General features: G+C 37.8%; 5 protein-coding genes and 1 non-coding gene across 7 annotated transcripts in view; 5 read left to right on the plus strand and 1 right to left on the minus strand.

Moving 5' to 3' along the window:
* The window catches only part of LOC111497779 (probable ethylene response sensor 1), a 5594-nt gene extending 3654 nt beyond the window's left edge, over window positions 1–1940 (plus strand). For both annotated transcript variants that reach the window (XM_023148721.1, XM_023148722.1), the window contains exons 3-6: window positions 132–500; window positions 571–837; window positions 925–1052; window positions 1688–1940. In XM_023148721.1, coding sequence (XP_023004489.1) covers window positions 132–500; window positions 571–837; window positions 925–1052; window positions 1688–1925 — 1002 coding nt within the window. In that variant the 3' untranslated portion in view covers window positions 1926–1940. The remainder of the gene's footprint in view (window positions 1–131; window positions 501–570; window positions 838–924; window positions 1053–1687) is intronic.
* A 122-nt stretch (window positions 1941–2062) lies between these two features.
* On the minus strand, window positions 2063–4184 carry LOC111497795 (probable pectinesterase/pectinesterase inhibitor 7). The gene is made up of 3 exons (XM_023148748.1): window positions 3618–4184; window positions 3022–3459; window positions 2063–2903 (listed from the first exon to the last, which is right to left on the minus strand). The coding sequence occupies exons 1-3, from the start codon at window positions 4144–4146 to the stop codon at window positions 2206–2208; spliced, it is 1665 nt and encodes a 554-aa protein (XP_023004516.1). The 5' UTR covers window positions 4147–4184; the 3' UTR covers window positions 2063–2205.
* A 5830-nt stretch (window positions 4185–10014) lies between these two features.
* TRNAY-GUA lies at window positions 10015–10102 on the plus strand. Its single transcript is given in 2 exon segments — window positions 10015–10051; window positions 10067–10102. It is a non-coding gene; the product is annotated as a tRNA-Tyr (tRNA).
* Window positions 10103–12068: 1966 nt separating this feature from the next.
* On the plus strand, window positions 12069–14675 carry LOC111497801 (endoglucanase 17-like). The gene is made up of 7 exons (XM_023148756.1): window positions 12069–12355; window positions 12466–12873; window positions 12975–13067; window positions 13153–13314; window positions 13395–13506; window positions 13589–13749; window positions 14089–14675. Exons 1-7 carry the CDS (start codon window positions 12089–12091, stop codon window positions 14419–14421), a joined length of 1536 nt encoding a protein of 511 aa, XP_023004524.1. The 5' UTR covers window positions 12069–12088; the 3' UTR covers window positions 14422–14675.
* Window positions 14676–18205: 3530 nt separating this feature from the next.
* Window positions 18206–19390, plus strand: LOC111498059 (PE-PGRS family protein PE_PGRS30-like). The gene has a single exon (XM_023149113.1). The coding sequence runs from the start codon at window positions 18206–18208 to the stop codon at window positions 19388–19390; it is 1185 nt and encodes a 394-aa protein (XP_023004881.1).
* Window positions 19391–22389: 2999 nt separating this feature from the next.
* LOC111498060 (uncharacterized protein KIAA0754-like) lies at window positions 22390–23893 on the plus strand. The gene is made up of 2 exons (XM_023149114.1): window positions 22390–23391; window positions 23474–23893. Exons 1-2 carry the CDS (start codon window positions 22390–22392, stop codon window positions 23891–23893), a joined length of 1422 nt encoding a protein of 473 aa, XP_023004882.1.
* The last annotated feature ends 872 nt before the right edge of the window (window positions 23894–24765 follow it).

Consider the following 24765-nt stretch of genomic DNA (forward strand, 5'->3'; position numbering starts at 1 on the left):
CACACACACACACACACACACACACACACACACACACACACACACACACACACACACATTCCTTTTGTTTCCTGTCTTGTCTTCATGTTTCCTTGTACTAATCACCCATCAGGAATTTGAAATCCATATAGGTAGCTGTAGCTCTTTCACATGCTGCAATTCTCGAAGAGTCTATGCACGCCCGCGATCAGCTCGTGGACCAAAACGTAGCATTGGATTTAGCTCGAAGAGAAGCAGAGATGGCGGTTCACGCTCGTAACGACTTCTTGGCTGTCATGAACCATGAAATGAGGACGCCAATGCACGCAACAATCGCTCTATCGTCCCTACTTTTGGAGACCGAGCTGAGTCCAGAACAAAGAGTGATGATAGAAACAATACTTAAGAGTAGTAATCTTCTAGCCACACTGATTAATGATGTCTTGGACCTTTCCAGACTCGAAGATGGTAGTTTGGCATTGAACATAAGATCATTCAACCTCCATGCTATTTTCAAAGAGGTGAGTTTTGGTATCCAAGGTTGTCTCAATCATTAGATCTTGTTCTAATATCATGAAGCTTGAACTGCAGGTAATGGATCTTATGAAGCCCATTGCTTCGGTTAAGAAGCTGTCGATGGCGTTGATGTTGGCCTCAGATTTGCCCGTCTGTGCCGTTGGTGACGAGAAGCGACTTATGCAAATCATCTTGAATATCGTTGGTAATGGGGTGAAGTTTACTAAGGAAGGTCATGTTTCAATCATAGTATCTGTTGCAAAACTTGAGTCTCTGAGAGATTGGCGCGCTCCCGAGTTCTATCCGATGCAGTCCGACCGCCATTTCTACCTCCGAGTTCAGGTTGATATCATCGGATATGGTTGAATTATGAGGAACATATGCATTCAATGTTCTAAATCATTTTGTTCTGTTCTTTCTGCTTCTCAGGTTAAAGATTCAGGATGTGGTGTTCTTCCCCAAGACATTCCTCATCTGTTTACTAGATTCACTCAACTACGAACGCGATCTAGCCGAACAAATGGTGGGGTTGGACTCGGATTGGCTCTTTGTAAACGGTATGCCTCGGATCACCCAACATACAAAATTTGAAAATACTACGGTAACAGCTCAAGCCCACCGCTAGTAGATATTGTCCTCTTTAGACTCTTTTCCTTTCGAGTTTCCTCTCAATGTTTTTAAAACACGTCTGCTAAGGAGAGGTTTCTACACCCTTGATACTTCGTTCTCCTCCCCAACCGATATGAGATTTTACAATCCACCCCCTTCAGGACCTAGCGTCCTCGCTAACACTCGTTCTCTTATCCAATCGATGTGGGACCTCTAATCCACCCCCTTTGAAGCCCAACATCCTTGCTAGCACACCGCCTCGTGTCCACCCCTTTGGAACTCAGCCTCCTCACTAATACATCGCTTGGTGTCTGGCTCTGATACCATTTGTAACGGCTCAAGCCCACCGTTAGCAGATATTGTCCTCTTTGAGCTTTTCCTTTCGAGTTTCCCCTTAAAGTTTTAAAACGCGTCTTCTAGGGAGAGGTTTTCACACCCTTGTAAAAGATGCTTCGTTCTCCTCCCCAACCGCGGTGGGATCTCACAACTATCTTCTCTGATAAGCTATCGAATCTCTTGAATCATGAGTTGACTTACGTGCTAGTTTTTCTTGATCTGTTTTCACATGGGTTGTTGGATTCAGGTTTGCAAATCTCATGGGAGGTCACGTATGGATCGAGAGCGATGGCCCCGGAAAAGGTACGACAGGCGTGTTCATCGTCAAACTCGGGATCTGCAATGCTAATCCAAATGACTTATCAATCAAGCGAGTCGCTTCCGTTGTAAATCACAGAAGTGCAGATCTCCATGGATACAGACCAATCTTCAGAGAAACCGATCAAGTCGCCTTTTCCAGTTCGCGATGTCAAAGAAGTCTCTGAACTTCGATGCACATTCCGAGCACCGGCTGCTGCGCCGTTGCTTCCCGAGCAATATGGATCATTCATTTGAGAAGAAAACACAAGGTCGCTGAATTTGCAGCCATAATGTTTAGTATAACAAATGTACCCTACAATTCTTGAAGATGAACAGTTTGTGGTATTTTTATTCTAAAAATTTAAATTCAATAACCGTACAAAAGAATCGATCATCATCCCAAGCTTTACATTTAGCCTTTGGAATTTCATTTTATATATATATATAACAAATTCTTCCTGTTTCCTACTCCGTCAAGCCGCTGGTGTACGGAACGCCGGTCTGCGGCAGCCAATCATCCGCCAAGACAAAGTTCGCCGCCGTGAAATTCCCAGCATCGGTATCATTAATCAAATGAAATCCCAGCCAATTCACCCTCTCCGACGTGTTAGATCCCGGCCCAAAATTCCCAAATTCAGCATAATACGAAGTGTTCAAAGCAAAATCCTTATCCCAAGCCCTCCACCCCGCCGGATTAATTAGCTCATCCATGAAGCTCTGCAAATACACCGTCCTTGAATATTCCTTCCACGGTCGTCCGAGGAACGTTTTCACGGCGACGCCGGTGTTGTTCGCGAGGTCGTCAGCGGCGGTGATCCGGCAGTTATGGATGGAGGTTCCGGTGTTCTGGTTTGGGTCGGTCCGGCCCTGAGCAGTGATGGCGTTGAACTGGTTCGCCATAGGAAGACGAGGGTAGATGTTGCAGTTCTGGAAAACGACGGCGGCGTTGCCGAAGATGAAGTCGACTGTGCCGTAGATGTCGCAGTCGCGGTAAAATTGGCGGAGGGAGTGAGTGTATAAGGTGTCTTGGTAGCCTTCGAAGCTGCAGAGATAGAAAGTAGATAAGTCGGCGCCGTTACGGACGGCGACGGCTTGGTGCTTTATTGCTCCGGCGGTGTTTCTGAACGTCATGTTTACCGCTACAAATCCTGGTCCCACCACCGCTGGTAAAAAAAAAAAAAAAAAATCTATTTAGGACATTTAAAATTTATTAATAACCAACTTGAAAATGAAATTATTAATTACAAAATTGAAAATTCAACTAATTAATCAAACACTAACCAAACGTGGCAGAATTGAAAGTGGTCCAGCCGTCAACGACGCTCCGATTACCAGTGATAACGGTCTGATTAATGCCATCTCCGATCATCATCAAATACCGCTTATTCTTCGCAATCGACACGTATTCCTCGTAAACTCCGACCGACACAAAGATCAAGAAATAGCCGTCGGTCGGAGCAGAGTTATTCGGCGCCGCCGCAATCGCTTCGTTAATAGTCGTGAAATTCCCGCTGCCGTCTTGGCTGACAATGACGATGTCTCTGATCGAAATCTGGTCGTCGCCGCCGTCGTCAGTCTCCAGCAGATTCCGGCGCGTCGCCATCTCGTAAATCGCTTTCGCTCTGTTCGACATTTTGAGCGACATTCTTCCGTTTCTGAACCCGCCCAGACTCCCGGCCGCCGTCCATGTCGACCGTTTCTTCTTCTTCGGAACCCAACCTACGGGAAATCAATATATATAATAAATATATATTATTTTGAATTATATTTGATTTTAATAACTTATTAATTATTAAAAATCACGACTCTATATTAATTAAATATAATAAATAAATAAAATTAAAAAAAAAAGTATATATATAAATATATATATAAACCTTTGGTAAATAAAGCCAAGGACATAGAGTACAGCTTGGTGTCAGAGGCAAGTGGGAGGGAAAGGCCATTTTTGACAGACCACGAACCCGCCGTCGCCTTGAGCCCATCCAAACACGTCTGCTGGTTCGTCAATATCGCACTCAACAAACTCTGTACATCGTCCGCCTTCATCTCCGGCAGCTTCGAACTCGTCGTATTCACCGCCCGGAACGACGTCGTTAAGTAATCAATATTCAGTCCCGCCAACAGCTTGCAGTCCTCCAGTGCTCCGACGGCGGGAACCGTCAACGACGAGCGTGACCGGAGGTACTTCTTGACTAGCCGGAGAAACTTTTGCGACGATGAGAGGGATTTTCTGAAAGATGAGCGGCCGTATGAATAGACATTGCCGGTTTGGTTGGGGAGGGCGGATTTGCAGTAGGAGGGATCGGGGGTGGAGGTGCAGACGGAGGCGGCGGAGAGGGGAATTTGAGCGGTGGTTATGTAGAGGGAGAGGAGGATGAGAGAGGAGAATGTGGTGGCCGCCATTGGAGAGAGAAGTGGTGGTTTGTTTTGAGGTTTGGGAATTGGGATTTGTGTGCAATTTATAAGAAGAGAATGGAGGTGGGTTTTTCTTAAAACCATCAAACTCAATGTTTGTTGGTGTGTACGTTGTCTTTTGACCAAACCACTAAAACTTCGACTCTAATATCATTTATAACAATTCAAGCTCTTGTTAGTAAATATTATTCGCTTTAGCCTGTTATGTATTATCATCAGTCTCGTCATTTTAAAACAGGTCGAGTACAGAGAGATTTCCACACCCTTATAAGTAATGTTTCGTTCCCTTCTCCAATTTGATGTGAGATCTCACAATTCACCTCTCTTAGAGGCCCGCCTCACATTTATTAAAAAGAGGAAATGTTTCGTTCCCTTTTTCAACTAATATGAGATCTATTCCATGGATGTTTTGCATGGCGTAATCTATTATCTTCTATATCTTCTTAAATTAAGCACAAGAAATTGAAATTAATAAATGAGAAGGAGAAAGTCAAAATAGCGCGTTGATATTACGGACAAACAAGAAAGGGGAAAAGGTGACAAGATTTGCAAGCTGTCCGGCAGATGTTTTTATTTTATTTTATTTTATTTATTTATTTTTAACAAAATCAATTTACTATTTAGTTTGTTTCTCAACCTATAATTCCCTTATCCAATGCAATCGGTATGGGATCTTGTTTCCTTATACGTATTCTTTTAATTTTAATCTAATAATCTTTCATTTATAAACTAATTTTATTTTATTTTTTTAAAAAAACCCACACGTCTTTTTATTTATTTATTATTATTTTATTAAAAAAAGATGAGAGATCCAACAAGAAATAAGAAATACTTTTCAAATAATATTAATAAAATTAATAATGAAAATTGAATCATACCCAAACCACCAACCCTATATGCTTTATATCTTATGAATAAATTTAATTTTAATTAATTATTTTTATAACTAATGTAAAAAAAAAAAAAAAAATATCTATTAACAATAGACTTGGACGGTTACACAAACATTCTTCAACTTGACAGGTGATGATATGTTTTTGTCTCATCTCATCGTGATCAATAAAATATCTTTAATCATTTTTCCTATCTAATCGAAAAATTTAGTATTTAGACATCATCTTTACGTAAATAATCGCCTATTTAAATAATATAAAATCCTTTTGCTAAATTTTATGTCTATATATATATATATATATATTTACCATAACCGAAATTAAATGCGTAATAAAACACAATTATTAAAAGCACCAGAAAAAAAAATTGGTAAAAAAAAAAGTTGGAAGGTCACTTCCGAAGTCGGTTTTGTTATTAAAATAATAATAATAATAATAAAGCGAAAAAAAAGGCCGTTAAGGGTATTGCGTGTAAAACATGTAAATTAGTCGACGCGGGGCCTGACCACGTGTAGTTCACGCGACCCACTTTTCTAATTATTCATTTATTCACAATTGGGATTAAATTCTTAATAAATTGTTCTGTAACATTTAATTTAATTGAATGTAAATTATAAATTTAATCCATTCCAAGAATTTATAACTTATTTTTAACATTTAATACTAAATTCTTTTTCTTTTTAATCAAAGAATTAAAATTGTAATTTTAAGAAGTTGAAATTATATTTATTTGATTAAGAATATGTTATTATTATTTAATGAATTCAACAATTTAGATAGATATATGTATAATATGTTAATTAAATCAACTATACTCAAATCAAATAATGCACCTAAACATTGTATAATCGTTTTGTTTCATTTAATAAAATTCCTTTTTTAATCTCTATTTTCAGAAATTAATATATAAATTAAAATAATGGAGCGTGACAAATATTATGAAAAAATAATATGGTTGACTTGGAATTCCATAACATGGTTGACTTGGAGTGTACAAAACCGCGTCAAGTAATTAAATTTATTTATTTAAAAAAAAACACTTTTGACATAGTCAACTCCATGCAAATATTAATAAATAAAGTCTCGGTGGTATTAGGTTTACATACTTAATGTAGTCCAAAAAAAGGTAATTGCATGTTCTGTAAAATTACGTGGATATTTTATTATTTTTTAATATAAAATTATATTATTTGTATCGCGGAGACAAAATATGAACGTATGACTTCTAAGTGAGATATCGATACTCTAATCAATAAATTATGTTCAAATTACGATACTTTTAAAATGGTACAAATAAATTATATCTTCAAATTTGAAATTTATTTTTTTTTTTCGAAATTAAAATCATTTCTAATTTTTTCAGAAATACTAAATTAAAACCCACTATTATTATTATTATATTTTTTTTTTTTTGTAAACTCTAAATTTCAATCACTGTATTAACATAACTAACTAAATATGAAATATCTATATAAGGTATATTTAATAATTAGGTGAAGTTTGACGAAATTATAAATATTAAAAATTGAAGCTTTTAAAATTAATGAAATTAGACTTATTTTAACTCATTTTAAAAACAACAATAATAATTATAATAAAAATAATTTGAAAAAAATAACAATAATAACTCAATAATGATTGAAATTCTACTCTAATTAATTTCAATATCATATTCCTAATCATTGTTGAAACACATTTATTAATTAATAACATAAACTAGAAATTGACTTTCAAAATTACAAAATATATATATATTATGGGTCTGATTAACAATAAAAAGGGATACATTTAGCAAATAATATATAATTGTAATAATCATATGATTTTCCTAATAATTATAAATGGAGATGTTTTTTTTTTTTCTTTTTTTTTAAATCCAAAAAATGATTCCAATAGACAATTTGCTACAAATAAGGAAGAAAGATGCGAGTGGAATTGTGAGTGTGAAGGGAAACAAAGGGACGTGATGGTTCAATCATCGAGGAATTAAGAATTTTTAATAAATCTCTCTCAAGATCTGTCCAATATCGTCAAATCTTTAGGTCTAAGTTGATATTGATATTGGTAGATCTCGGTGATTCTTCTCGAGGGTACAACACGAGCCACCATACAGTTACTCTGGTTTCGTCCCGAGCTTCTCCTTGATTTAAATTGTAAGGCAAATGTATGATAGAGATAGAGGGAGATCTATTAGTTGAGCTCGACTTTCATTTTTTCATTCATATTCATAGCTTAGTTATGTGCATGTATCTTCCCGTCGAACAAAAATGGTAAACCCTAATTATTTCGACAATACTTGTTGTTCTAACAAATGGTGTTTGACTTAACAAGTGATGTTATTCCCACAAACTAATACGAGTCTTCCTAAGAGGTCATCAAACATAAAATTACTTAAAGAAAAACACGTTTAACTATGAAGTTTCTATGATTACGCCACCAAAAAGGAAGGTGCAAAATTATTTGAAGTTTTACTTAACTATCTTAAGGATCTCTCTAACTCGAAGATAGTCTGTTCATATTGAGAATAGTTGGGAGAGGAGTCTCACATCGAGAGTAATTAAGAGGTTGATCATGAATTTATAAGGAAGGAACACATCTCCATTGGTACAAGGTTTATTGAGGAAGTCGAAAGGAAAACCATAAGAGTTTATGCTCAAAGTGGACAATATCATACCATTGTGGAGAGTAATTATTCTAGTTTATTCATGGTCTTGTATTGCGTGTAGCTTTACCAACTTTGCAAGCTCCAACGGGATTTGAACTCAATAGTCAAAGCTGTGACGGTGATGCAAAGAATTTTCTTTTTTATATTTTAAATCACCATTTTCTTCCAAATGGTAATTCAAATTCAACGGACAAAATTAAATTTAATCGCTTTTTTTTTTAATCAAATATATTTTAAAATCTCAATCCAACACAATTTCCAACCTCTTTCTCCCTCCTTCCAACCTTTTTCCGGCGTCCCACCACCACCGCACGCACCGCCGGTTGTCCTTTGATATCTCTCAGAGTTCGCACACCATATGCAACCATCGTCCTTCACTAGGCTTTCATAGTTCAGTCCAATTCAACTTAGTTTGGTTCGGTTCGATTCAGTTCGATTTTAGTATTTCCAAGAACAAATTTTTGAAGGTGTTGTTTTTCGATAATCAGAGAAATTCGGTGAGAGGAAATCATCGACAGAAGGTGGTTGGAAGAAAAATAAAATGCGTAAAATAAAAGAGAGAGAATGACTGAAATTTTGACTTATCTCAAAACCAGGTTATTCAATATTCTGAAGAGATTTTCTATTTAAGTATAAACTATCCTACAAATGGCTGGAGAGTGGTCAACTAAAATTTTGTCACTCCCTCACTGAAATTTTGACTTCCCTCAAAATCAGGTTATTCAATATTCTGAACCAACTATTAAAAATGGTTGGAGAGTGGCCAACTAAATCTGTGCCACTCCCGGACTGAAATTTTGACTGCCCTCAAAATCAGGTTATTCAATATTATGAACAGATTTTCTATATTTAAGTATAAACTATTCGATGGTTGGAGAGTGGCCAACTAAATCTGTGTCATTCCATGACTGAAATTTTATAAAGATGGTTGGAGAGTGGCCAACTAAATCTGTGCCACTCCCTAACTCAAATTTTGACTGCCCTCAAAATCAGGTTATTCAACATTCTGAACAGATTGATTTTCTATTTAAGTATAAACTATCCTAAAAATGACTGGAGAGTGGCAAACTAAATTTGTCACTCCCTACAAAATTGTCAGTCTAAAACAGGCACTCCCTACAAAATTGTCAGTCTAAAACTTTGGTGATCCATTCGACGTGTTTTGTCACAAAATTGCCAGTCTAAACAGCCACTCCCTACAAAATTGACAGTCTAAAACTTTGGTGATCCATTCGACGTGTTTTGTCACAAAATTGCCAATCTAAAACTTTGGTGATCCATTCCATGTGTTTTGTCAAATGGTCAGGTATTCTGAAATCATGTGAATCTAAATAAGGAAAAACTCAGGTTTTATCTAGCAATCTCCTCCTAAAACCTGTGGTATGTCCTCCAGACTCCACGTCTTGTTCGGCCTCCTCTTCTTTGAGTTGGCGCGTTGTTCACTTTGGTGATCCATTCGACGTGTTTTGTCACAAAATTGCCAGTCTAAAACAGCCACTCCCTACAAAATTGACAGTCTAAAACTATGGTGATCCATTCGACGTGTTTTGTCACAAAATTTCCAGTCTAAAACAGCCACTCCCTACAAAATTGCCAGTCTAAAACTGTGGTGATCCATTCGACGTGTTTTGTCGAATGGACGGAGGTATTCTGAAATCGTGTGAATCTAAATAAGAAAAAACTGAAAAACTTAGGTTTTATCTAACAGAAGGGTGTGAAGTTTCACCGCTAATATACTGCTTAGGGGATATTCAAGCGATTTACCCGGTTTAAGGTTGGACCTTCAAATTACTATTGTTTAGCTCTATTTGAAGTCAGTTTGGATGTGTTAGATAAACACGACTCTCTACAATTGTACGATATTGTCCACTTTGAGCATAAGCTCTCATGACTTTGCTTTAAGCTTCTCCAAAAGGCCTCGTATCAATGGAGAGAGTATTCTTTGATTATAAACTTATGAACATTCTCTAGTCCCACATCCGCTAATTGAAGGAATGTTCATGGGTTTATAATAAAAAAATACTCTCTCCATTAGCATGAGACCTTTTGGGGAAACCCAAAGCAAAATCATGAGCACTTATGTTCAAAGTGGACAATATCGTACCATTGTGGAGAGTCGTGTTCATCTAACAGACGCATCTGGACTAATCTGATACGACAACCATCCTAGCCCTGACTTTTTATTTATTTATGAAAATGACACTTTTTAGAGTTATAAATGAGTAGTTTTATTTTTCATGTATTTTGAGGGGAAAATAGTAGTATAAATATATTTTTAAATCACAAGAACGGCACAAACCGACCTTAGCTCAGTTGGTAGAGCGGAGGACTGTAGTGTGATTGCAGCTTGATCCTTAGGTCGCTGGTTCGAATCCGGCAGGTCGGAAGCCTTTTTTATTTAAATAATTTATTCATTTTATTGTTTTTAAGGGAAAAAAATATATTTATTTATTATTATTATTTTTTAACAACTTAATGACGACAAGCATCTTGACGAATGGATATTAGAGGAAATGTTATATATATATATATATGTAATTATTTTTTAAAAATTTGAATTACTAAAATACCAATAACAAAATAATATTTAAACTATAATATTTTTATGGATTAATTGTCTAAATTGATATTTAATGTTAATACGACAAAAATGTATCATTTTATCATATTATTAAACTAGAAAAACAATAAATTTATGTTTTGATAATTTTATGACCAAATATTACCAAACAAACTTCACCAATGAGTAATGGATCGATTATAAAAAAAAATAATAATAATAATAATAATAACAATTAATATGTTGATATAAGATAATTTTGACAAATTCTAATCGACCTAACTCAATTGTACTCGAGAAAGACAAATTGTAAGTTTACTTTCTTCGATTATTTAAAAAAAATTGAACTAAACCTATAGAAAAAATAACAAAACCAAAGTTAGCATATGGAAGAATGTGAACCCTATCTTCATTTCATGTGTATAATAGAGGAAGTAGATTTAAAAAAAAAAAAAAAAAAAAAAAAAAAAAAAAAACACAAGAACATGAATCCTTTAGGTTTGCATGTGCAATTGGAAGAGGGGCACGTGATTGATGATTGGTCAATATTTTAATTTGGGCCTACCTATCCTTTCAATCAAACATCCACTTTTCCCAACAGATCAAAAGTTTGATGGGTTCATTTTTTTTTTTTTTTTTTTGTCACCACTCACGTGCATTATAAGAAAATTTTCTAAACATCGCCTAACATAAAATTACTCTAAGCAAAACACGCTTAATTATAATTTTTATGATTGAGTCGTCCAAAAGAAAGTTGCACTTTCAATCGTTTTAAGGTTTTCTTAGTTATCTTATCTTCAGAATTGCTTTTATTCAAATGTAATCTTGATTTATTAACATCTGCCTCCTTTTTTTATTCGGGTGTCATATACAACCTTTTGATCAAGAGTATAATAATTTAATAAATTGAGAATTTTGTATAAATTTTATTATTTCAGGTAGATGGGATCCGATTTTAAATAAATCCATAAACCTTACCTAAGAAATTTTTATTATTTTTTATTTTTAAATATTTTTAAAGTTTTAAAAAGAATTTAAAGGTATTTTTGAAGTTTTATAAAAATTTAAGAATATTGTGAAAGATAAATTAATAGTTAAATGTTTTAAATTCTTTTTTAAAATTTTTAATATTTAAGAATATTATTAAAAAATTTGGAGAACATCACAGTTAACACAGTATTTTTTTTTATATTATAAATTTAGTATATTTTTTTTTAATTTTGATTTTCCCATTGTTTTTTATTATTCTTTGACTGTCTCATCCCCGCTGCCAATAACAGCTTTTTCAGAACCAAATTAATTAAATAAATAAATAACTATTTCCTAAAAATTGGGCAACTCCAAATAATATTATATTATATTAATTATGCGTTGCTCGAGAACGTTTTGGACGCAAATTTCTGATTGGTACAATAATAATAACATTATTAATTAAAAAACATGTTTTTTTAATATCCATATTTTGTTGTTTTTTTCTTTGTTTTATTTTAATTTATCCTTTTAAATCATTCAAAGTTTAAATTCGAACATGTTTTGAGACATGTTTTATTTTTACTCTCGACAGATTTCAAGAGATAGAATTGTTTCAAGTAAAACATACTTCATTATTGAGTTCTTATGATTGAGCTAGAAAAAAATGTGCATCTTGTTGTTATAAGTAGGTAGAATTTTATAGTAGTCATAAAAAAAGAATGTGCACCTTGTTGATATAAATGTCTTCTTCTGATTTCAATTAAACAAGAATTTCAAAAGCTTATGGCTTCAATCATTATTAAAATTTCCCCAATTTTTCCTGTATAAACATACTCATCAATGGCTGCTCCAAAGCCCTTTCCTTCCAGAGCTTCTTCATCAATGGCTGCCCTCAGACCTCTGTTTTTTATCCTCCTCCTCTGTTTCTTCCCCTGCAACAATGGCTTCCCTACTCATCGCCATCCCCATTCTGCCCACCATAACTACCGAGACGCTCTCACCAAATCCATCCTCTTCTTTGAAGGCCAGAGATCCGGCAGGCTCCCGCCCAATCAGAGGATCACTTGGCGGCGCAACTCCGGCCTCTCTGACGGCGCTGCCATGAAGGTATTTCCCGATTTGGTTTGTTCTTTGAGTTTTGATTCTTTATTTCAACTCAAAATGTGAATTTATGAAGTGGGTTTTGGTTGGATTTAACTGGTTTTGTGGAAATGTAGGTCGATTTAGTCGGCGGTTACTACGATGCCGGCGACAATGTGAAATTTGGGTTTCCGATGGCGTTCACCACCACCATGCTTTCATGGAGTGTTCTTGAGTTCGGTGGGTTGATGAAAGGGGAGCTTCAAAATGCTAAACAAGCCATTCGTTGGGCCACTGATTATCTCCTCAAAGCCACCGCTCATCCCGACACCATTTACGTTCAGGTCGGCGATGCGAACAAGGACCATGCCTGTTGGGAGAGGCCAGAGGACATGGACACTCCCCGAAGTGTTTTCAAGGTGGACAAGAACAACCCCGGCACAGAGGTCGCCGCCGAGACCGCCGCCGCACTTGCCGCCGCATCGCTGGTATTCCGACGGAGTGATCCTAATTATTCAAACCTTCTGGTCAGAAGGGCCATGAGAGTAAGCTAAAACACTAACCTTTATAGCTTTAGAAACAGAGTAAACAAGATTGAAACAGAGCATTTTGATTCAATTTCAAAATTCTCCCTTTTTCTTTGCAGGTTTTTGAGTTTGCTGATAAGTATAGAGGCTCTTACAGCACTGGTTTGAAAAAATATGTGTGCCCATTTTACTGTTCCTTCTCTGGATATCAGGTAAAGCTACAAAAAGCTCTGTTTTTTTTCTCAAAAACAGAGCTTTTCCCCCCTTCTTTCTAAAGAACAAAATGTGGGTTTGCAGGATGAGCTTCTATGGGGAGCTGCTTGGCTTCAGAGAGCCACCAAAAACCCCAAATATCTCAATTACATTCAAGTCAATGGACAGACTCTCGGCGCCGGGGAGTTCGATAACACGTTCGGTTGGGATAACAAGCACGCCGGAGCCCGAATCCTTCTCTCAAAGGTTCGAAAAACACCCTCTTTATATCTCCACAACGGTATGATATTATAACAATAAACGTTGTTGTTCATCGTTTTTTATAGGCATTTTTGGTGCAAAAGATGCAATCTCTTCATGATTATAAAGGGCATGCTGATAATTTCATATGCTCTATAATTCCCGGAGCTTCATTCTCCTCAACCAAATACACTCCTGGTTGGTTCTGTTCAATTTCTTAACGGCTACTTTTTTTTGTGAAAATTTGAACAAAGTTTTGAACTTTAGTGTGATTGGGCAGGTGGGTTGCTGTTTAAAATGAACGATAGCAACATGCAATATGTTACATCAACTTCATTCCTACTCTTAACTTACGCCAAGTACTTGACCTCCGCCCGCTCCGTGGTGAACTGCGGCACGACCATCACCCCGAAAACCCTCCGCTCCATTGCCAAAAAACAGGTACCTCAAAAACTCGCTCTTGTTTGTTAAAAATCACGAACCTTCGCAATGGTATGATATTGTGAGATCCCACGTTAGTTGGGAAGGCGAATGAAACATTCTGTATACGGGTGTGGAAATATCTCCTTAGTAGACGCGTTTTAAGATCTTGAGGAGAAGCTGAGGACAATATCTACTAGTTGTTGGTTTGGGCCGCTATAGATATTGTCCACTCCGAGCATTAACTCACCAAAAGATCTCGTACCAAAATAGACGTTATTCTTTACTTATAAATTTATGAAGAACCCCTTAATTGGGAGCGAGTGGAAATTATCAATGTTGTATATTTGGGTGGTGTAGGTGGACTATCTTCTAGGGGATAACCCACAAAAGATGTCCTACATGGTGGGGTATGGGGCAAGGTACCCTAAAAGGATCCATCACAGGGGATCATCACTGCCGTCGATTGCAACTCATCCAGGGAAGATCCAATGCACGGCAGGGTTCAGTGTGATGAACTCGGCCGCACCAAATCCAAACTTGCTGATTGGTGCAGTGGTGGGTGGGCCCGATAAGAATGACAGGTTCCCAGATCAACGGTCGGATTACGAACAGTCTGAGCCCGCCACGTATATGAATGCACCTCTTGTAGGGTCACTGGCTTATCTGGCTCACTCTTTTGGCCAGCTCTAAGGGCACTCTCCCTCTAAACTAAGGGAGGGGTACCCCAGATGATTACTATTATTAATGAAGAAAAAACGTGAGGGCACATGGCTAAAAAGGGGAAGGCTTTGCCCTCTACATTATTGACTTGGATGGAGAGTGTGGATTTCGATGTTCTTTTTTTCGGGTTCTCGAGTCAAAAGTAAAGTCTCGTAGGTATGATATGTTTGGTTTTCACTTAGATCATAAAATGGAATGAAAGCGTATCGTTATTATTATCATTATCGTCATAGTAACTTGTTCAAACCATTACGATTTTGTCTTTTTTCTTTAAATGTTATTATCGGTTGTAACAACTCAAACTCAAGTTCACTGTTAATAACTATTGTCTATTTTGTTCTGCTATGTATCACTGTACTCTCACATTTTTAAAACCCGTACGCTCGTGAGAGATTTCCATACGACTGACTTCAATTTGGGAATCGTCCATATATCAATTCTCATGCTGTGTATAAACTTCTTAAACTATCTTGACACTTCGTTGTTTGAAACAAACGGTTTAAGAATCTACGAACCTGAAAGCATTTGAACGATCAATTACTTGGATGTTCTAAGTTGGCTCGTGGATTTATACAATTTCACTTCCCAATTAATAATAAACTAAAAGGTATGATATTTGCCTAAGAATATATCAAGAATACTAAATGTGTTAAACTTCTTAAAAAAATATCGTTCACGGGGTTTCTTTAAAAAAAATATATCTATTTTATACGATCTTATTCAATCATGCGTTTACGGTGTCACAATCGCACTCTTGTGGTAGCAGATAGTGATTGTGCAACACTTGTTCTAACCTAATGAACAAGTCAGTCATGTGAAATTGCCTCGAGTCACGTTTGAGATAAATGTTTTAGAAAACGTGAGCGAGGAAATTCGTTGAAAACAATTTTAAAGAAAGTAATGTTATAAGCTAAAAGTGTAGACAACAACAATGACTTCGATAACATATAATATAGTTAGGAAGAATTGATAATTAGTCAAATTCCGTACATTTTCGAGCATGTTAGCCCTGACGGTGTAGACATGATTTTGATGATCAATCATACACTCTTGTATTGACACAACAATAATAGTAAAGGCCTATGTAACATGAAAGCAAGTAAAAGAGGTTTGAAATGGGCATGCAGTCACAAACAACACGTCCTAGACATCCGACATGCAGTCACAAGTAACACGTCTTGAATAAGCATGACCGTGACACATGACAACACGCTTTAGACATCAGACACGCAGTCATAAAATAAACGTTTAATTCAAGTGTTTTTATTTTTATTTTTTATTTGTTATGAAAAGGTGAGATTCTTATCTTTTACACATCAAATTGGATGGAATTTCTTTCGAGTCAAAAGATTCTAGGGTAGAAAATGAAGAATATCTTCCCACCAAATGAATTATGAAAAGTATATGATGCCTTTATTCCTTTTGTATTATTGAACGGATTGGATAAACGCAACCTTACGTGTTTATGCCCTATCGATATATACGAATTTTGTAGCCATTCGCACACAAATAGTTATAACTATTCGAAGACGGGCACTCACTCAAACCCTACATGTCGTTCTTTCACTATGGTTTCAACATTTTCCTATATCCTTTATGTTATGATCCTATTATTTGCAAAATCGAAATTTTTCGGTAGGAATACTTCCTTTTTCGACCGAATATAAATGTGAAATTGGGTGAATATAAACGAGAATGACTGTTTGACTAAAATTGTATTCTTTCCTTCTCATCTTCTTCTCCTTCAACTATTCTTCACCCTTTTCGATTATCGTAAATAGGTCCATGAGATCAAATTACCCAAAGAAGCAAATCACGCTCTCAAAACCCAAAAATTTAATCGAGAAGCGTGCCAGCTAACGTGAAAGAAAAGATCTCAACAATAAAGTTAGAACGACTAAACACGATAAATATAAGAAACACACTCCCACAAAAGATTAAGTAACCTACATGCTAAATATTCTTTGGTGAACAATTTGACCGAATCAACTTCAAGTTTGTCACATGAGTCATATATGCACGGTGTTAAGGATATTTAGTAATAAATTATAGTTTACCATATATATTATATTTGATATTTTATTATAAGGCAAATATCTAATATTTGTCTTATTATCATAGATATTTTTCCATTTATTGTTATTTTCATTTATTACTATTTCCATATCCTTGTAATTTATTTGATTATAAATAAGATAACTTTCACACCATTTAGGTGTGGTGGATTAATCAAACATTCACACACGGAATCACAAACATTTATATTTGTAATAGTCCAAGCACAAGTTGTCTGCCTCACGATTTAAAAAAAAAATGTAAAACCTCATTATCCATTTCCTTGTAGGCCATCATATATTGTCCGCTTTGACTCATTGTTTATTGTCATCAACCTCATGGGTTTAAAACGCGTCTACCAAAGAGAGATTTCCACACCCTTGTAAAACATGTTTGTTCCCCTCTCTAACCGATGCGAGATATCAGAATCTCTCGTGATTTTACAAGAATAAAAATGTCCCATACAATTGAAGATGATATTTCTTAATTATAAATTCATGATATTTCTCTTTAGCTATTAGGGTAGGTGGGGTCGGAGGTAGAGCCCAGTCAACTATAAAGGAACCTCAAAATCCTTCACCCTCTTCACACAAAAACAAAAACACAACTTCCATAAAGGAGCGGGCACTCTGCAACTTCGCCGGAATCCATGGCAACTTTCCGGAAGCGGGAGGAGAACTATTACTACTTTGTCGAGCAAAGAACCAAAATTTCCCGACCACTGCAAAAGGTCGCAAACGACGGCGAGCTTCACCACCTCCCTTGGCGTACGAACAACTTTGATCACGATCTGTTCTTCAATTACCCGGCCCCGTCCCGTGTCGGAGAAGTTAGGAGCACCATTGATAGCAAAGAGGCCGCTGAGAGGTACGGCGGAATTTCCATCATCGATTACTACATCACCAAGAAACCTGCGGCGGCGGCGGCCAGATTTCGCAATTAGAAGTCTGTAATCGACTGTAATTATCTAAAAATATTATCCAATATCTATAACATATGACTAATTACCTATAAATCAACTCTCCAAGATATGTTTTTTCTCATTTAATTTCATCAAATAACTTAATTTAATCTTAAGTGAATTGAAAAATAAAAAACATAATTTGTTTAGAAATTCTAGAAATTAAATAATTTTGACTAAAACCCATTCAAAGTTCATAACAAGATTCTCAAACAAGATGAATCAATACTTTGGTGTTCAACTTGATGACGAAGCTAAGTAGGCTTTCAAAAGACGCAAATTAATACTTTTTCGTAAAAGTTTTAAAATATTCTTGGAGACTCGTCGAATGAAAAATCGAATCAGATTTAATCTAGATAAGAATTGTAGTCATAGTCACATTATTTCAAATTATTACTGTATTTTCTGTTCAACATTCTAATAGATTTCTACTTTAAAAGAAATATTTATGAAATGATCCAGCAATAATAATAAAAATTAGCCCATATTGTGATTTTCGTACACGTGATTTCGTTTGGAGTATCTGGATGCTACTTACGACTTCTTAACCCTACATTCATTTAAGGAAGCTGATTCAGAGAGTTACTAATAATTCTCGTACCCAAACACTTGTCAAAATTTTCTAAATATGGTTTTCCGATCAAACAAGCATATATAGAACACAAAATTCCAAACAATCGGCACCTTCATCATTTCTATTACTTATCATTTGTGATAGAAGCTTCAAGACTCTCAACAATGGCAGCGGTGAGAGGTTTTAATATCGTCCACGCCCTTTTCTTAGTTCTTGCTTGGGAGTGTTGTGCGAGGTTGGGTGCCACTTTCAACGATGTCACTGGTGTTATAGGTCAAGGCCGAAACCATCGGTTTTCTTTCCGTTCATTTGGTGATCATTATATTGGAATCTCGAAATTCGACCATACCGCCATCCAGAGTTCAGAAGTGAGTGTCGACGACAAAGCTTCATCTTTTCGTAATGAAATTAAGAAAGGTGGCGCTGCATTTGTTGGTCGTGAAGTACCAAAGATCAATGGCGGTGGTGGGTTTTCTAAGGGTCATGAAATTATTAGGAAGAGGGGTGGAAACATTGTTTATTCTTATGGTGGAAAAATTCTTCCTGTTGGTTTGAAGAGAAGTGGCAATGGTGGAGAAACCAGCTCCAAGGAGCTGGGAGCTGATGTTTTGGATGGCAGCAACATTCGTTTGAAAAGTAGTGCCAATGTTGTCGACAGCAGCTCCAAAGATCTGGGAGCTGCTGATTTGGATGGTGGAAAGATTGATTTGAAGAGTAGTGGCAATGATGTGGGTTCTCATAGTGGAGGAATCAGCTCCAATAATCTGGGAGCTGCTGCTTCGGATGGTGGACACATCAGCTTCAATGATCTGGGAGCTGCTGCTTCGGATGGTGGACACACCAGCTCCAATGATCTGGGAGCTGCTGGTTCGGATGGTGGACACACCATCTCCAATGATCTTGGAGCTGCTGGTTCGGATGGTGGACACACCAGCTCCAATGATCTTGGAGCTGCTAATTCTGGAGGTGAAACCATTACCTTCAAGAGTAGTGTCAATATTGTTGGCTTTTATAGTGGAGAAATCAGCCCCAATGAACTGGGAGCTGCTGTTTCAGATGGTGGAAACATCAACTCCAATGATCTGGGAGCTGCTGATTCTGATGGTGTCGGCTCTCATAGTGGAGAAATCAGCTCCAATGAACTGGGAGCTGCTGGTTCGGATGGTGGCAACGTTAGTTTAAATAACAGTGGCAATATCATTGCTCCTCGTAGTGGAGAATTCAGTTCGAAGAACAACGAAAGTGTTGTCTCAAATGGTGGCAAAATTGGTTTGAAGTCGGTTGCCAATGTCGAGTCTCATGGCCTTGCAACTACGACCAGTAATGGCACTGTGGCTGCTACTCAGTGAAATTCCCAAAACTACTTTAACTGCCATGGTGAAGTGGGAAAAAGTTTTGATGTTTGTATTCTACCGAGGTAAAAGTTATAAGATAGAATAGATTGCTAATAAAAGTTCATACCATTTGTAGATTTGTATATTTCTTGATTAATAAATCGAAACATTGTTCGACTTGTTCATTCATAAATGTTTAAAGAAATTTTCAAATTTTGTAACGTCCCATGCTCAAGATTCGGATCAAGATTTTAAACTCGAATTTGATACTTGATCCGAATTCTGGGCATGAATCGTTACAAATGGTATTAGGGCAATATTATCTCTCCTAGTAAGATGTGATTCGATGATGAATCAAGCTAGAAATTGGTGTAAATGTGATACTTTAGTAAATGAGAGTAATCCTAAGAATAAGATGACTAAGAAATACTTCAAAAGTTGATTTAATTCTAACTGTATTGATCTATGGGGATAGTTTTCACCCATAAAAAGTCGTTTAGGACTGAATCTTGTTTTATCTTAGAAATTAAGTTGATTTAATGTCATAAATTATCATTATTCTACTTGATTTCTTCCTACCTCTATGTATTTCTCGTCGTTATTAAGCTCTACCCCATATTGTTTAAGCTCTATCTATAAGCAAAATTTTGAGACTATGAGGAACAACAACGTTGTCATGGTTCTAGAATTACAAAGGACGACAACAATCTTATTTGTTTTCATAGTCTCAAATGTGGTCCGAAAACTATAAAGAATTATAATTATCTTGTTGTTTTTCATGATCTCAAACACGGTCTCACAATTACACAGACAACCTCATTCTTCCTCACAATTACAGAGACCCACCAAATTTGAGGGCCTCTCAAAAATTAATGTCTCTTTTAAATATAGTTTTTCGGTCAAACTATATGGAGAGGTTCACATTATCAGAAAAATCCAAGCACACTTGTAACCCTACAACTTGAAGACACTTCATGATGTCCATGGCAAAAGGTTTCAAGCTCTTTCTACGAAGGTGGGTGTCACTTTTGGTGATGCCACTGGTACCGTAAATCAAGATGGTCAATTTTCATTTCGTACTTTTAAACCAGATGACATGCAAGCTCGAGCAGTTGCACCAATTGGAGGTATTTCACAACCACCCTTTTTTACACCAATCGAAGGTAACACACAAGTCCCAGCGGCTGCACCGGTTGGAAGTAGCAATGACATTGATCTTGCTTCTAAGGGTCATGAAATTTCCACCAAGAACAGTGAAAACATTGTTACTATTAATGGTAAAGTGATGTTAAAAACTAAATTGAATCGCTGTTGGTAACAAATTCATTATTTTTGTATTCCTATAAAAAAAAAAAAAAAAAGTCATTCAAATTATATACAAATGAGTTCGGGAAAAGAAATTGGAAGTGGGCTTTGGACTAAATGTCTTTCGTAAGGAATCGGAGGAAGATTCAACGATTTTTTCTAGGAAACCCCTAACGAAAAATAGTAGTTAAAGAGGGTATTTATGTACGTCGTGTTCTTTATATGGAAATTAGAGGCCAATGGGCCATTCTCTTGATTCGTACCGATCAAAATCTGATCCCACGAGAAATTGAGCAAAAGGCTGCCGAATTGGCCTATTTCTTGCATGTACCAATTGGTTTGGTAATATCGTTCACATTGCTAGTAGTTGGATGAGTTTTCATAGTCATCCATAGATAGCTCACATTTCTAGGATACTCGAACCTAGCTCCTAGGGCTAATCCACTTTTTAAGAGCACTCAAGTCTTCATTATTGATTGTTGCTCACTCCTAGAAGCATGAAATTCAAGAAAAAGACGGAGTTCATATTGAACACTTAAAGCACGAAATTCATAACCTAATCAATTATGCAAGTTCAAGGAGGAGAAAACATCTATTAATCACTCGAAGCATAATAGCACATCAGAGAGAATTAAAAACATGAATCATAGAAATCTCGAAATTTTCATATTTTTTCATGCATATTCTAACCGTCTAAGATAAGATGTACTCGTATTTGTCTGAGTCACTTTTTCGAGCTTGCTCTTGGTACTCCTAAGCCCTGTGGCCTAAGTGAGCTACCTTGTGGCACATACGTGTGTCACAGTGTGGGCGAACGTGCCAATACGAGTGTCTCGGGCGACTTCCTTTGAAATGAAATTTTCAAGTATAGTACCGGACAACACTGGTGTGCCGGTATTGCGCCCCAGTCCGCATGTTGGAGGTTGCTACATACACCCGCTATCCAACACAGTATCTGTAAATGACACAACATGGGAACGGGAGAGCCAATGTCTCGATAGAACCCGGATGGATGGATGTTCAAGAAGTCTCGATGAGATGAGCGACATGCGGACCTGTTCTCGATGACATGACCGAATGAGTTGTGATGGCCGACGAAACCCTAAGACTCGAGATGGTGTCAAGACATATGAACCATATCAATGAAGATCGAGATGACAAGATGAGATACTTGCAAATGGAGTATAAAAAATGGGACAAAAAACAGATGAATGAGTCGAACAGGCAACTCCGAATAGGGCTAGGTGTATGGTCAATTTAAATGATAATATGACTTTTATGATATAATTCATTTTAAATGTATGCCCAATTTAAGTATTTTATATTATATATTCATTTCTTCCATCTATTGCACACCTAAGAGAAAAAAGTTAATATTAAAGACAAAAATTCAATCCATTTAATAATTACTTTATTCCAAATTTTAAAAATTTAGAAATAGTTTTGAAAATTTTGATGTTATTTTTGGTGCAGTACGAGGATGTTTTTGTTTAAAAATATAATTATCCCTAATAGTCAAACCTTCTATATTTAGAATATCCCGATATCACAAAATTTAAAAGTCTTTTTCTAAATATAGTTTTTCCATCGAACTATATATTGGGTATCACATTATCAGAAACATTCAAGCATCCATTAGCCATTGCTATTCTTCATCATTTGTGAAACGAGCTTGTAACCCTACAACTTGAAGACATTTCACCATAACCATGGCGAAAGGTTTCAAGCTCTTTCACACCCTTTTCTTATTGATGGCTTTGCAATGTTGTGCGAAGGTGGGTGCCACTTTTGGTGATGTCACTGGTGACGTCAATCTCGACAGTCAATTTTCATTTCGTGCATTTGGATTACATGACACACAAGCCCCAACTATTGCTCCAATTGGAAGTAGCACACAAGTCTCAGCGGCTACATCAGTTGGAAGCATTGTTGAAACCCCGGAGGGGGATACATCGGTCGGAAGCGTTGCTGAAACCCCGAAAGAGGATACGTCGGTCGGAAGCGCTGCTGAAACCCCGGAGGGGGATACGTCGGGCGCTGAAACCCCCGAGGGGGCTCCTCCGTCGGTCGGAAGCGCAGCTGAAACCCCCGAGGGGGCTCCGTCGGCCTCGGCCGGAAGCATTGTTGAAACCCCGGAGGGGGATACATCGGTCGGAAGCGCTGCTGAAACCCCAGAGGGGGATACATCGGTCGGAAGCGCTGCTGAAACCCCAGAGGAGGATACGTCGGACGGAAGCGCTGCTGAAACCCCAGAGGAGGATACGTCGGACNGAAGCGCTGCTGAAACCCCGAAAGAGGATACGTCGGTCGGAAGCGCTGCTGAAACCCCCGAGGGGGATACGTCGGTCGGAAGCACTGCTGAAACCCCCGAGGGGGATACGTCGGTCGGAAGCACTGCTGAAACCCCCGAGGGGGATACGTCGGTCGGAAGCACTGCTGAAACCCCCGAGGGGGATACGTCGGTCGGAAGCACTGCTGTAACCCCCGAGGGGGCTCCGTCGGCCTCGGCCGGAAGCATTGCTGAAACCCCGGAGGGGGCTGCGTCGATCTCGGCCGGAAGCATTGCTGAAACGCCGGAGGGGGCTGCGTCGATCTCGGCCGGAAGCATTGCTGAAACGCCGGAGGGGGCTGCGTCGGCCGGAAGCATTGCTGAGACCCCGGAGGGGGCTGCGTCGGCCGGAAGCATTGCTGAAACCCCGGANNGGGGCTGCGTCGATCTCGGCCGGAAGCATTGCTGAAACCCCGGAGGGGGCTGCATCGATCTCGGCCGGAAGCATTGCTGAAACCCCGGAGGGGGCTGCGTCGATCTCGGCCGGAAGCATTGCTGAAACCCCGGAGGGGGCTGCGTCGATCTCGGCCGGAAGCATTGCTGAAACCCCGGAGGGGGCTGCGTCGATCTCGGCCGGAAGCATTGCTGAAACCCCGGAGGGGGCTGCGTCGATCTCGGCCGGAAGCATTGCTGAAACCCCGGAGGGAGCTGCGTCGGTCGGAAGCATTGCTGAAACCCCAAAGGGGGCTGCGTCGGCCGGAAGCATTGCTGAAACCCCGGAGGGGGCTGTGTCGGCCGGAAGCATTGCTGAAACCCCGGAGGGGGCTGCGTCGATCTCGGCCGAAAGCATTGCTGAAACCCCGGAGGGGGCTGCGTCGGCCGAAAGCATTGCTGAAACCCAAGACCCGACAGAAGTTGAANGCATTGGAGGTTTCTTTGGCTAATAACAAGGCAAAACCTAGCCAAACTCATTATTTTGTAAACAAATTCATTATTTCTATATATTTTTTTTCTTAAACGGAATGATTTTCCTATATTTTCTCATATTTAATTTTCTATCTTAATTCATGAGTATGAGATAATATTACTTATATTCTAAGTAGGCCTTTATTAATTGCACAATGAAGGGTGAGTTGGCGAGTTCTCTACCGTCCCTATATGGTAACAACATCATACTATGGGCTAACAACATCATACTGTATGATATTGATTACATTATCTAATGCACAACCTAAACCCTAACTTGACATGGTATCTAGCATATCCTATTTGTAAATCAGACAATATAATAGTTTCTCATGGTCCCAAAACTACGAAGCATTGCTCAAACCCAAACCTCCTAAATTCCAGAGGGTGCAACAGTAACACACCTTTTATCTACGAAAGTACCATGGATAGCTTATTAGGGCTTAAACAACACAACAATTAGTCATCCATAGATGTCATAAAGGTTATCTAGGTTTTTAGAGAGTCTAGGCAGCTTAAATCTCATCTCACATTCAGGACATTTGAGACTATCATACTTTGCTTTCTAGGAGCACTAAGGTCTTGATCATTGATTGTCACTCACGATCCTAGAGTGCTCGATCTACGACCTAGGTCAATGTGGAACTACCCCAACTCAAGCACCCTAAACTTAACTTGGTTCATTTATGCATGCTTGGTTAAAGAGATAATTTTATTGATCACCTAAAGCACGGAATTCATAATTTAATCAATCATGCAAGCTAAATAGGGAGAAAACATTCATCAATCACTCGGGAGCACATATCCCAATATCGTATCCTCCTTTCTAGCACAACATAGAGAAAACTTA

This window comes from Cucurbita maxima, unplaced genomic scaffold, assembly GCF_002738345.1.
Source record: "Cucurbita maxima cultivar Rimu unplaced genomic scaffold, Cmax_1.0 Cma_Scf00024, whole genome shotgun sequence".
NCBI classification, from domain to species: domain Eukaryota; kingdom Viridiplantae; phylum Streptophyta; class Magnoliopsida; order Cucurbitales; family Cucurbitaceae; genus Cucurbita; species Cucurbita maxima.

Bases quoted from the DNA above. Each gene is read 5' to 3' on its own strand.
- LOC111497795 (XM_023148748.1), bottom strand. From the start codon at position 4,146: ATGGCGGCCACCACATTCTCCTCTCTCATCCTCCTCTCCCTCTACATA. The intron at 3,460-3,617 runs GTTTATATATAT...GATTTCCCGTAG, and splicing joins CTTGGCTTTATTTACCAAAG to GTTGGGTTCCGAAGAAGAAG. The intron at 2,904-3,021 runs GTTAGTGTTTGA...TTTTTTTACCAG, and splicing joins TTTCAATTCTGCCACGTTTG to CGGTGGTGGGACCAGGATTT.
- LOC111497801 (XM_023148756.1), top strand. From the start codon at position 12,089: ATGGCTGCTCCAAAGCCCTTTCCTTCCAGAGCTTCTTCATCAATGGCT. The intron at 13,068-13,152 runs GTAAAGCTACAA...GTGGGTTTGCAG, and splicing joins GTTCCTTCTCTGGATATCAG to GATGAGCTTCTATGGGGAGC. The intron at 13,750-14,088 runs GTACCTCAAAAA...TGGGTGGTGTAG, and splicing joins GCTCCATTGCCAAAAAACAG to GTGGACTATCTTCTAGGGGA.
- LOC111498059 (XM_023149113.1), top strand. From the start codon at position 18,206: ATGGCAGCGGTGAGAGGTTTTAATATCGTCCACGCCCTTTTCTTAGTT.